The sequence below is a fragment of the Dichomitus squalens genome (genome assembly GCF_000275845.1).
Source record: "Dichomitus squalens LYAD-421 SS1 unplaced genomic scaffold DICSQscaffold_5, whole genome shotgun sequence".
Classification (NCBI taxonomy): Eukaryota; Fungi; Basidiomycota; class Agaricomycetes; order Polyporales; family Polyporaceae; genus Dichomitus; species Dichomitus squalens.
In genome coordinates this window covers 828,990-840,818 of record NW_006766887.1, presented here as the reverse complement: position 1 = coordinate 840,818, position 11,829 = coordinate 828,990, and the positions used below count along the sequence as shown (strand labels likewise).

The following is an 11,829-nucleotide window of genomic DNA, read 5'->3' as shown; positions in this document are numbered from 1 at the left end:
CCAGTCTTTGCATATGAGACACTTGTGTGTTCCATCGGGCGAGTCTAGGAATTTTCTGTCGATCGTGCGTGCGGAGTTGCCCCTGGTCGGCAGTCGATCGCCTGGCCGCTCATATTCGTCGATCACGGCAGCCCTGCTGTCGGGTTGATATGTGAACTTGCATCCATAGGCACCCACAGGCACCCCTTCCGTTCTGCAGCCCTGGCCACATGAGAATTGGGAGCTCTTCGCTGGCATAATGACCGCGCACTACATGATTACCATGTGAGATATACAGAGAAAAGAGGGAAACCAGCGCATACGTATGAGCGGATCCAGCAGCAACAAGGGAGAGTTAGTACAGCAATTATAAACGTATAGGATAGCAAACATCCCGGGCCAAATAGAATGTCGTAGTGTCGAGTCGGATGTACAGTAGTCGTCTACCAAGGGCATCAGGTATCAGACAAGGCTATGAGGGTAGCAAAAACGGCCCCGTGACTCACCGCGCTCCTGCTATGCAGGCTAAGCTCATCGACCTTGTTTCTCCCAGGCCAGGGGTCCGAACGGCCTGGGTCCTAAGGCCCGGTCGACAACCTTCATCATCTCGATGACCTTCTCCTCTTCCCACTTTTTGCCGACGATCTGAATGCCCACGGGGATGCCCGCCATCTTCTCTGCGTCGTAGAAGCCGCCCCTCCCGATCCCGTGTTCGTCCGGTTTCCCATACAGAAGCTTCTCGACCACAGGCGACCCGTGTCCGGCCCCGATGTGTGGGTTCGTCCACTCGGTCGTCGCGGCATCCGACAGGCGGACGTGCGTGACGGGGATGACGCCAACGGGGCTGTCAACCGTGTTGTAAAGGAGCGTGGAGGCCGCGAGAGCGGAGAGGAACTTGCAGGAACTGTGGACGGCGTGGTGAATGTCACGATGCGGCGGGCGGAGACATGATGGACACCTACTCGTGGGGCAATGCCGGCAGCGCCAGCACAGGCGCCAAAAGGCCGTCAAACCCATGCCCATCCCAGACCTGATGCAGGAGCCACGTAAGTGAGCATGACATGGATATGGTGCGATGAGGCAGAGTACGGACCTCACGGTAGAACATGCGGGAGTAGTCGTCTCGTTGCCGAACCCAGTTGTGGAATTCCTGCACGGACTTGCAGGACGCTGCGCGCACGGTGCCGGACAGTTTGTCGTCCTTGAATAGTTTCCCTATCATCCAGGCCATGCTATTCCGCACCCAGCCTGAGGCGGAAGGGAAACGGGATAGGATGAGTACCGGAGATATCGTCCGGCCGGGACGTCAGCACGAGTGACGCACCATACAGCCACGGACCAAGCAGGAGGGATGACACGCCAGGTTCCTGGAATCATGTTCAGTCAGCTGGGGCTCAAGGTCTGATAGCGGTACCGGGCAATGTATCTACTTACAACTGGATCGTTCCCAAGCTCTGCAGCGAGGGTCTTGTAGCCATCTGCTGCCGTGAGGCCTATGAAGATCTCCATGGCTCGGGGTGCTGTAGAGCGCCTAGGTCAAAGCCGCGCCTGGCGCACGAGGACGAGAAGAGACAAACCTTGTGGCACTGTGAATTCGATGCATTCGTGGCCTGCGCGACGCAGCGCTTCAACCGCTTCGAGCACCGCCCGCTGGTTCGCGGGGGACGGCTTGACGAAGTTGTCTGTACCTCCGACATCAGCCCCTCACGCTCCGTCATTCATTTCCGACAGGCCACAAAAATATCAGGTGAAAGTTTGGCTGGAAGCATGTTTCCGGCTGCACTCAGAGGTCGCGAGGCGCATTCTATCCAAAATAGCGCCAGACCGCGGGATTGAGCCCCGCGAGGGGCCTACTCCGAGGATGGGAACCGCCGGCCTGTTAGGACCACGAAAGCGAGAAGCGCAAGCATAGAAGACGAGACCTCCGAGTGGAACGGGAAACGAAGGCGGAGAAAGCGATAGCAGGAAGCTGCCGGCCACGCACCTGAGATGTAGAACCCAAAGCGCAGCTTCTGCGGCATGTCCGGCTCTCGATACGGTACTGGCGCGGGGTCGTACTCGGTACCCAGTTTGCCGAAGACGAGGCGTGCGCCAAGCTCGACGTCCTCCACGGATCTGCCGTGAGAACGAATGCGTCGTGGTTGGTCATTTGCAGTGGCGTCCGTATGTGAGTTGAGAGCGCAGCAGATTTCCGATGTGATCCCGCGGCACCATCGCAGAGCGCAGCGTGTCGATAAGAAACGTGGTGGCATGCCCATTGTGTCATAGGCGAGCAAGGTTTCCATTATGTCCGCGGCGATCAGAGAAGGGAGTCTTATTGGATGGGCTGCCGCGTGCAGTGGCAGCATTGGCACTCACCTTCCCATTGGCCCTGCCACAGTGCGGATCGCCTCGAACCCGGGCCATGTACCTGCGTGCGAACAAACATGAGCGTCCCATGCATACCACCAGGCTAATCGGCGACGGGAGCGTCCTCGGAGACAAACATAACTCTGACACATATGGCGTTGGAAAGACGCGTACCGATTGCACCGGCCGTGCTGATTCTCCCCCAGCCAGGCTTCAGCGAGTAGATACCGCAAAATGACGCAGGGATCCTATCGGAACAGAGCGTTAATATGTCAGCATCAATGTTTGGAGCTGCTTTGACAAGGCATGTGAACTATCCAGAGGATGTTGTGCTGACCGACCTTAGAGAGCCACCAATGTCGGTTCCCCAGCCGAGAGCAGCACCATCCATGCCGAGAAGAGCGGCTTCGCCACCGCTAGTCCCTCCGCACGTATACGAGCGGGAATAAGGATTGAGGGTACGACCCCATACGGGGTTAGTGCACTCGAAGAAGAAAACTAGCTGCGCCACATTGGTCTTCGCGATGGGGATGCCACCCGCCTGACGGACGAGAGCCACAACCTAGGTACGAAAAGGTGAAGTTCGGTGAGTGACGGGCAATAGAAGACATATGGCGACGGGTCGAAAAACAATAGATGGCAGTCGTCCATTACATCAGGCACCGATGATCAATTCCATTAGCCTGTGGGCACTGGCGCCCATCAATAAATGAGAGCGGCAGGGATCGCAGCGTCAAGAAAGACGCTAGAACCGCATACCGACCGCCTACAGGCTGCGGGCGAACCGCTCATATACAGACAAAGGTCCTTAGACGCACCTGTGCATCCTCAAAGCAGGGCCTGTGAGCCCGTGTCGAGAAGCCCATGGTAGTGTCGTATCCCTTGACGTCGACTTCACGAGAGGCAGGTTTCAGCACGTAGAATTCAAGACACGGGTGTAAGCAGTCACTGACAGACATCCTTGAAGCTCACAGGGACTCCATGGAGCGGGCCGCGAATCTTTCCCGTTGAGGCAAACTCAGCATCAAGCGCTTTTGCCTGTGCACGCGCCTCGCGGAAGAACACTAGAAGTCGGCACCCATTCAAGGATGTCAGCAAATTTCTCAGTCGAGCAGGGAAGAGATATGAGGATTGCAGACCTTCGGTTAGGCAGTTGGTCAGGTCCTGCGAGAGAAGCGCGCGCGAGATGTAGGCTTCGAGCACCTCGGACGCGGTCCACTCGCCCTTAGAGATACGCTCGACAATCTCCTTCGCTTTAGGTTGGAAGAAGTCGAAGGTGAGCGATGCGTTCCCGCGAACGTTGATAGAAGACAGAAACAGACCTGTCGCGCGTAAGATACTCTCTTCTATTCCCTCAGGAACGAAAGATCGTGTACGCGCTGCACGCAGAGCCTCTTGGCGCACTAGGAGCTTCCTGCGTGAAACTTCGATGTACGCCGAAGTGGAGAAGGGCCACATTGCTGAGATGGCTCGAGGAGGGGTTGAGTAGGGGATAAGAGTAGATGAACGGGCGCCGGCGCAGTTAGGTGACTACTGTCGATGTTTATATGTAGTCGCGTAAACGGGCGTCCTAAATGCAGCTAGCGGGAGGTCCGCGGAGCGAGCGAGTGGGGGGGAGAGGTAGGATGGATCCCAGTTCCCACTCGAAATCCCCTCCTCAGTGCGTGGCTGCGGTCGGGGATCGGCGGGAAATGCATCCTTGACAGTCCCCCGCTAGAACGGGAATGTTTCGAAGATGGCTTCGTGTGGCGTTGAGCAAGTGGCAGAGAGTAGCCTGAGAAGCCCGCGAGCGTGCCGTCACCATCGTCTGTCTGCTAGCTGCCAACGATCCTGACCGGACGCGGGCGATGCTCAGATGCGAGGGCCGGCTCGGTTGCAGACAGTGAGATGCGAAAGTTGCGGAGCGGGCGGTGTACTATCGTTCATGCGAAGTGAAACATTCACGCGCGGACAGGGGCATGCAACCTGTTGCATTTGGGTTTTCCCGCCTCCCCGCACGAATCACTGATTCGCCTGTCTCGTACTCGCGTCCGGTCCGGCAGGATCAATCTGGAAAGCCCGGTCGTCAGAAATGGAAAATGTATAGCACACGGAGGGAAGTCGACGGACCGCTTTCGCAAGCGGGATCGAGCCGTGATAGGCCGGTACTGCCGTGAGTTGCCCCAGTCCGGGAGAGAAGGGGTCAGACGCGGTGGGATGTGGTAAACCGCGACCAGATCGGTCGCATCGCCTGCTCAGAGCGCATGCCCGCACGATCCCAACGGTCGCATGACGATACGTAGGCACGTACGCCTGCGCCATCGGGAGGAGATAGAGTAAGAGCCAGGCAGGTAGAAGGGACAGAAGGCCATCGGACATAGGTCGGCGGACAGCCTGCTGACATGACGTTACCCCTGCCTTGGTGGCAAACTGCGAGCCAATCGCATTCCGAACATGCTATTGGTTGGCCCTAGAAGCGCTGTGCGAGACTGACTCGAGTGATTAAACCATGTCGAGAAGCTTCTCGCTGCCTGGCGCAACATGCGAACCTCATGAGCGCAATGGCTTCCTCACGACCCTTCTGCGCCGCTTTCCAGACGCACCTGTGACCCAACGAATTCACGCTCGTCTTGACGGAGCGCCAGTCACGCGCAAGCAGGACAAGTCGTAATCACGCAATCAGCGTCTTCACCCGAAGCTACGCGAGCAACGTCCTTCCCATGGCAAACAAGAGACCGAGCGTTGTATACGGTCGTGGCTCGTGTGCACAAGGTGACGGGGTTCGTGCACCGTCAAGCTTCAAGGCTGACAACATGTGCACCCAAAGCCATAATGTTCAGCAACGATGTAATAGCAACATAGAGCAATACACAGACCCCGGTGGTACACCCACATCTCGTCCTTACGCAACGAATCGCAAGCTTGAGTAGCCGGTCATCGACGCTAGTCTCCTTTCAGCAATGCTCGATCAACTTTTAGTCCTGGGGAAGGGGCGGAGGCGCGTCGGGCTGCGGGGCGAAGATCAGATTCAGCGGCGGGGTCGTGTTCGCGTCATCGCTCAGAAGCGTCGCGATGATACTCCTCCCAGCGAAGCTTCGTCCCGCCAAAGCCTTGAGCGCGTTGGCGGCGCTCCGTGGAGAGGCGTACTTGACGTACACGCGACCGACACCTGCAGCCTCGTCGGCACGCTGCTGGGCCAATGCACTGTCGCGCCCGCCCTCGCCCCACTTAGCCTTGTCTTTCTTGACCGGGCGAGGTATACGCAGGTCCTCGACCTCGCCGTATTTGCCGCACTCCTCTTTGACGTCCTCGAGAATGTCCGCGTATTCCTGGTCATCTTGCAACTCCTCGGGGACAACCATGTTGAGCATGAGGAGGATGCGGTCCTGTGATTCGCTCAGGTCGCCGACGGGCAGGATCGGTTTGGGAATCTCGGGGTTCAGGTCGTACATTCCCGGGATAGGTGACTGGCCCGGCTTTGCACCGACTGATGCGCGTTGCACAACCAGGTACTTGTCACCCAGTTCCATGCCGCTCAGCGATTGGATGGCGACGTCAGTGACGCTAGGGTCGACGTATTCGAAGAACGCAAAGCCCTGTGGAGCAATAGATTCGACGGAGTCAGTGCCTGAGAACGAACGAATTCGACAAGGCAAGATTGGGAACACACCTTTGAGGGACCATTCCCATTTTCTCTCACAAGGTTGAACGCCTTGAGCTCGCCGAAGCTGCTGAGCAATTCCATCACCTGTTCCTCGTTGAGATATGTCGGCAGCCCGCCCACAAATATCTTGTTCGCAGAGTCCGGGACGTTGGTCGACACGACACCAGGCACATGCATGTTGGGCGCTATGACGTCTGGTCCACCGTAATCCTTCGGACGACGGATTTTGAGTGGGCCATTGAGGAAGATGATTCCATCGAATGCCATTGCCGCGGTCGCATCTTCAGCACTACGGAACTGATACGGGATGTTTAGCGAGACGGTGTGAGAGACGCAATATTTCCACGATGCATACCTCGACAAATGCATAATTCTTCTCGTAATTGCATTGAACAGCTAAGACCGGGTTGCCCGGAGCGCCGGTTCCCAGGTTCATCTCCTTCATCTTCGAGTTGAAGAAGTCCGTCAGGTTCTGTTCGTTGATGTCTGGGGTGATGCTGCCGATATACAAGCGACGGGACTGCCTCGATAGGTTGGGGTTGACACCAGTGCCCATACCGAAGGTCGATACAGGCATGGGGGGAGGAAGCCCTGGAATGGCGAGAATGGGGGGTATCTGCGTGCGGTTTGCACCCGGCAGATTGAATAGACCTACAAACCGCGGAGAACGAGGTCAGCATGCTCTGGAGAATGTTATTGGCCACTCCTTTGTCGGTCCAATAGCAAGCCTACTCGAGACGAACGGCCAATGGCCGCATGCAGAGGGTTACGACAATACTACGGCCTCGTGCCTACCCTGGGGAAGGTCAACGAATCGCATGCTGTCGCGCACCCTTCTTCGAAGCCGTGAAGAAAGTCGGCTTCGAAGAAAATCGGTAAGGGTGATGGGGTAACTGCAGCATGATTGGACGGACACCACAGATTGCCTCGGGCTCATCCAATCTAGGATAGAGTGCCAGATAAGCCAGTCCGCCACCTAAATGCGGAGATCTGATGACTTTCACCTCCGTGAACCGTACCCCCGCTCCCATTGGACCGTAGTTTAAAACCACGCGGGTAATTGACACCTTTACTCACCTGTTTGCTTCGCTTGCATAGCGGTATACTGTTCGTACCCAGGAGCGTGTACGTCCCACCCACTCGCCTTCCTCTTCCTCTGCGACAGAGGCGCCGCGTCCGGCGGCGTCGGAGACCTCCTCTCAGGTGTCCCCAACCCTTCCCGGTGTTTTCCTCTCCCCCGACGATCGCCTCTCTCGTCATCGCCGCCGCCACGGGGAGGCCTGCGATGGCCACCATGCTCCTCCTCTCCTCCGCCTCGGCGTTCGCGCCTGCGGTCGTCGTCGCCACGATGACGTCGTGAGTACTCCTCGTAGTCCTCGCGGCCACCACGCGCCCCGAAGCGTTCACGATCACGGTCTCTGTCGCGCGGCTCGCGGTCCCTGTCCCGCTCTCCGTGCCGGCGAGATTCATAGCGCTCACGGTCGCGTTCTCTATCGCGTTCTCCGCGGTCTCCTCGCTCCCTGCCGTGCTCACGGTCGTCTCGGTGCCTGCGCTCGCGGTCCCGGTCGTAGTCGCGGGAAGCATGGTGACGTTCGCCGCCAAATCGCTCTGCTGGAGTATAAGTAACGTGTGAGTAAGGTGCAGCTGCTCAGAATCTGGGCCTGTCAGTAACCAAAACGTGGAGGTTGGCCAGGAAATGTCTTTCAGCGTGGAATCGTGCGCAACGAGAAACACAGCACGAACATCCCGGGACTGGAGACGAGGAGCGAGCTAGCTGTAAAAGCTGTAAAAAGAAGCCTGTGTACGGGGCGTGCATGGGCTACACTGCGTCTGCCTGTATGCTCGAGTCTGTGCTAGAAAAACCAGGATGATGTGGCCGGGAGTTGCGCCTCTCGTCGACTCGCGCTGTCATCCCTGCCTCCAGAATGGAATGGGAAGGACGAAAAACGAGAAGAGTAAATGTACTCACCAGTCTCTTCGCCCGCTGTCGCCATGTTTTGCAATGAGGTCGGGGTCGTGGTTGGAAGGAACAAGGTCGGACTCCGCGCGTCTGTCGCTGCGTGTGGGAATGGGGTATCACTGCCCTAAATATTTCTTATCGTTCATAAATAATCTACATCGTGCTCCTCGTCCTTCGGTTGAGACGAGTTCGATTCATATCGCAGCATTCGTATGCATGGCGACAGAGGAGGTATTACGAATAAGGTGCAAATGTTATTCCTCCCCCTGAGGGTGGGCCTTTAACTCGCTACTGAGGCCCATAGACGTCGCAATCGGATTGGGCCAACGTCGCTAAACATGGATCAGCTTACTTCAAGCAACACAGCGCCCGCTAATAGTCTCCATCCACACCAGATCAAGCTTGAACTGTCCAAGCTTAGGGGGCTCCTTCCAAGCCAGAGCATGATCGTGGACCAATCCCTCGATGTCGCCAACTCTTGCGCGAAGTCCTGCACTAGGCTACTACTAGTATGACCCCAGAAGCTACGACCCATAACGTATTTCATGGTTATCTCCCTCCCTTCCTCTCTCATACATTTCAGACTTCGCACACTTCATTTGCATCCTGGACAGTACATACGTGTGAAATATGGAGAAAATCGGTGGAGGTTTGCATTGAGCATCGCGGAATTACACGTCTGACCCCAGAAGCTACGGAAAGGCGCCCATAGATTGTCATGGATGGTCACAATGCCGAAGACTGCCGATTTAAACACCGCTGTTATCAGTCGTTTGATAGCGAAGTTGGCCGGGGCAACATTGTCGAAGCGCTCCGATTGAAAGTCAGCTTTATCTCGGTCAGTGGCTGAATGTCACGCTCGAGAGACCTCTTCCTATCTTTCGAATACTGCAACCCGGAACCCATCGGAGACTGAACAATAAAGTTTATTGAGAATTTTCAGAACACTTTGCGAAGTTACAGAAAGATCGGCGCTGCAGATCTTTTTGTGGCAGCTCACCAAGGTCAGCAAACCCCTGAAACCCTGCTGAGATTGACTTGTATCGGGAGCAAATCCCTTCCGATTTCCTTCGTTCTTTTAGACAATGATAGTTTGGAAGTACGTCTTTTCGCGTGTAACCTGTGCACACTTTTTGACAGGGAAATGCGAGAACTGGAGGCGTGTCAGTAGCTTCTGGGGTCAGGCGCTTAATCCGTAGCTTCTGGGGTCACACTATGGTGCAGTTCACTTAGAGACCACCACTTTTGTACGCAGTTAAGCGCCGCTTCGTAACTTCATCAGATTGTCACGAAACACTTCCGTTATTTGCCATTTGCAAGGATTTGAATAGGGGAACTAATCCCCAAAAGCGATTCTCAATTGGGTCAAAACTGGCGAAGGTGACCTCACCAGTAAGGCCGCAGCACGTGATATAGGCGTCTATATACTAAAGAGGTAATCATTTTATTACATAATGTAAAGAGACGTCCGTTGCCTGTATCGGCCACTCCCTTGTTGGATCAGCTCGACTGCAGAACCTCTGGAATGTTGACCAATGAGATGCCAAAGTATACTAGTTTTAGTGCTTTCAGGATTAGCACTTTACCACTGCTGAACATAATTGATAAGTCTGAGGTCGCAGTGATGCACAACAGGCTGTATTGGTGTGGTGAGGGGGTCAAAGCCGTTGAACCTAACCTAAGGCCAAGTCACGTGACGCCTAAGCGCGCGCCTAACTGCGTACAACATTGGTGGTGACTAAGTGAACTGCACCATAGTACATAGCACGAGGTAGCATGGGAAGATGCCGTTAACACGAGCGTTCACTCTCCTAATGAGAGCTAAATTAATACATGTAGGTCCAGGCACAAAATTCTAACCCGATTTAGGATAACTGATAAGAAAATTATGCATGCGCGCAGAGGTCGATCGCTCCTTGGAGATCATTGACATGGGTGGGACCTTTGGTCGGGCATACAGAACGCCGTACCAGGTTGAGTCTGGCCCTCCTCGTCCTTTCGTCGACCCCTAGGCAGGCTTTTTCTCTTCGTGACATTCGCCTTTGGTCCGAGCCGCTGCTCCGTCCCTAGACAGCCCACGATTGACCTTGCAATCATCGACTAGCACCCTCTTGCGCACCTGCACACCATGTCGCACCTGGCCCCGGAGAGCATCAAGGCGGACGCACAAGCCCCTCCGTACGAGGGCGGCCCATCAGGACCGACCGCGCGCACGGAGTCGAGCCTGAGCTTGGATCAGAAGGTCTCGCGGGTGGAGAGCGAGCCTGTCGACGTCGTGCCCGAGACCGCTTCGCGCCCTCCGCTCGACTACTCCTCCGTGGGCGCGTTTTGCGCGAGCGTATGGAGGCGGTTCGCGAGCCTTTGGACGAAGCGGTTCGTTTGGTCGCTGCTGGCGGGGCAGGTCGTCTCGCTGTGCATCACCTGCACGAACGTGACGACGACGGAGCTTGTGAACCGGAACTGGTCTTTGCCGACGACTCAGACCTTCTTCCTGTGAGTACGCCTATAGTCGGAAAGGATAACTTCAGGGATTGATCGAGGGGTGGACAGGTACTTCTCTTTATTCGTAATCTATACACCATACACGATCTACCGATACGGGTTTGTAGGATGGCTGAAGATGATCATGAAGGACGGGTGGAAGTGTACGTCCACTCACTCCACATCAGGAATGACTACCGAATTTGACTTTCGCTGTTAGACTTCATTCTCGCCGCGTGCGACGTCGAAGGGAACTTCCTGGTCGTCAAAGCATACCAGTACACGACGCTTTTGTCCTGCATGCTCCTCGACGCGTGGGCCATCCCCGTATGCCTGCTCTTCTGCTGGATCTACATGCGCCCGAAGTACCACTGGACGCAGCTCCTCGTACGTACCCCCCTACGCTTGCTCTCACAGGTCCCCCTGACCAGAAACTGCCGCGCAGGGCATCTTCATCTGCGTCGGGGGCCTCGGGATGCTCGTCGCCTCGGACGAGCTCACGGACAAGGACTGGCCCGCGCTCAGTCGCGCGAAGGGCGACGTCTTCATGCTCGTCGGCGCGTCGCTCTACGGCTTCAGTGCGTCTCCCTCTCCCCCTGAGAACCCTCCGTGCCATCCCCCAGGGCGCAGCGCTGACGTCCCCGCACAGCAAACGCGACGGAAGAGTTCTTCGTGCGCCGGTCCCCGCTCTACGAGGTCGTCGGGCAGCTGGGCATGTGGGGCGTGCTCATCAACGGCATCCAGGCCGCGGGCCTCGAGCACCACGACATGACCACCGCGAGCTGGAACGGGGCCACGAGTGAGTATCTGTATCCGCGCGCGTGTGCTGTCGCTATCGGGGCCGTCGCTGACGGAGCGCGCAGTCGGCCTGCTGGTCGCGTACACGGCCGCGATGTTCATCCTCTACACGGTCGCGCCGATCCTGTACCGCATGGCGTCGTCCGCGTACTACAACCTCAGCCTGCTCTCGTCGGACTTCTACGGGCTGCTGTTCGGGCTGTTCCTCTTCGTGAGTCCCCAACCCCCCTCCTTCTCCTTCCTCTATGGATGCCTAGGATGGCAGGACGCTGACCGCGCGACGTGGCCCAGCACTACACCGTGTACTGGCTGTACTTCCCCGCGTTCGCGGTCGTCATCCTCGGCCTCATCATCTACTTTTGGCACGCGAAGCGTACGTCCCTCCCGTCCTTCCCGGCCTCCCTCGCCCGGGCGTCTCGTCAAGCTGACTGGGTTCTGCAGCGGAAGACCAGGGCAAGATCGAGCCCCGCGTGCCCGAGTACGTCAGCCCGCGGCAAGACAACCTGAACATCGTCGCGGGGCAGGTGTAGCCCCGCGCACTCCCACACACGACCCTCACACGAAACACGAAACACGAAACGACAAGACACGCACGAGGATGGGACAGGTGCTGTAGCTC

The 11,829-nt window shown here is 56.8% G+C and overlaps 4 protein-coding genes across 4 annotated transcripts; 1 reads left to right on the top strand and 3 right to left on the bottom strand.

Annotated features, from left to right (window-relative positions):
• Positions 1 to 17: 17 nt before the first annotated feature.
• On the bottom strand, positions 18 to 3,830 carry DICSQDRAFT_101013 (amidase signature enzyme). The gene is made up of 16 exons (XM_007362985.1): positions 3,651 to 3,830; positions 3,468 to 3,581; positions 3,282 to 3,392; positions 3,147 to 3,220; positions 2,670 to 2,890; positions 2,503 to 2,576; positions 2,338 to 2,389; positions 1,964 to 2,094; positions 1,557 to 1,661; positions 1,414 to 1,499; positions 1,304 to 1,346; positions 1,073 to 1,227; positions 942 to 1,009; positions 486 to 883; positions 303 to 422; positions 18 to 249 (listed from the first exon to the last, which is right to left on the bottom strand). The coding sequence occupies exons 1-14, from the start codon at positions 3,784 to 3,786 to the stop codon at positions 511 to 513; spliced, it is 1,743 nt and encodes a 580-aa protein (XP_007363047.1). The 5' UTR covers positions 3,787 to 3,830; the 3' UTR covers positions 18 to 249; positions 303 to 422; positions 486 to 510.
• A 45-nt stretch (positions 3,831 to 3,875) lies between these two features.
• On the bottom strand, positions 3,876 to 4,841 carry DICSQDRAFT_133898 (uncharacterized protein). Its single transcript, XM_007362984.1, has 2 exons — positions 4,438 to 4,841; positions 3,876 to 4,377 (listed from the first exon to the last, which is right to left on the bottom strand). The coding sequence occupies exons 1-2, from the start codon at positions 4,684 to 4,686 to the stop codon at positions 4,330 to 4,332; spliced, it is 297 nt and encodes a 98-aa protein (XP_007363046.1). The 5' UTR covers positions 4,687 to 4,841; the 3' UTR covers positions 3,876 to 4,329.
• A 441-nt stretch (positions 4,842 to 5,282) lies between these two features.
• Positions 5,283 to 7,965, bottom strand: DICSQDRAFT_144911 (uncharacterized protein; the record flags this gene model as incomplete). The annotated part of the gene is made up of 5 exons (XM_007362983.1): positions 5,283 to 5,903; positions 5,978 to 6,268; positions 6,327 to 6,622; positions 7,049 to 7,579; positions 7,941 to 7,965. 5 exons carry the CDS (start codon positions 7,963 to 7,965, stop codon positions 5,283 to 5,285), a joined length of 1,764 nt encoding a protein of 587 aa, XP_007363045.1.
• Positions 7,966 to 9,718: 1,753 nt separating this feature from the next.
• DICSQDRAFT_153317 (uncharacterized protein) lies at positions 9,719 to 11,740 on the top strand (the record flags this gene model as incomplete). The annotated part of the gene is made up of 8 exons (XM_007362982.1): positions 9,719 to 10,424; positions 10,482 to 10,576; positions 10,633 to 10,799; positions 10,858 to 10,990; positions 11,062 to 11,211; positions 11,276 to 11,421; positions 11,502 to 11,583; positions 11,652 to 11,740. Exons 1-8 carry the CDS (start codon positions 10,060 to 10,062, stop codon positions 11,738 to 11,740), a joined length of 1,227 nt encoding a protein of 408 aa, XP_007363044.1. The 5' UTR covers positions 9,719 to 10,059.
• Between the last annotated feature and the right edge of the window lie 89 nt (positions 11,741 to 11,829).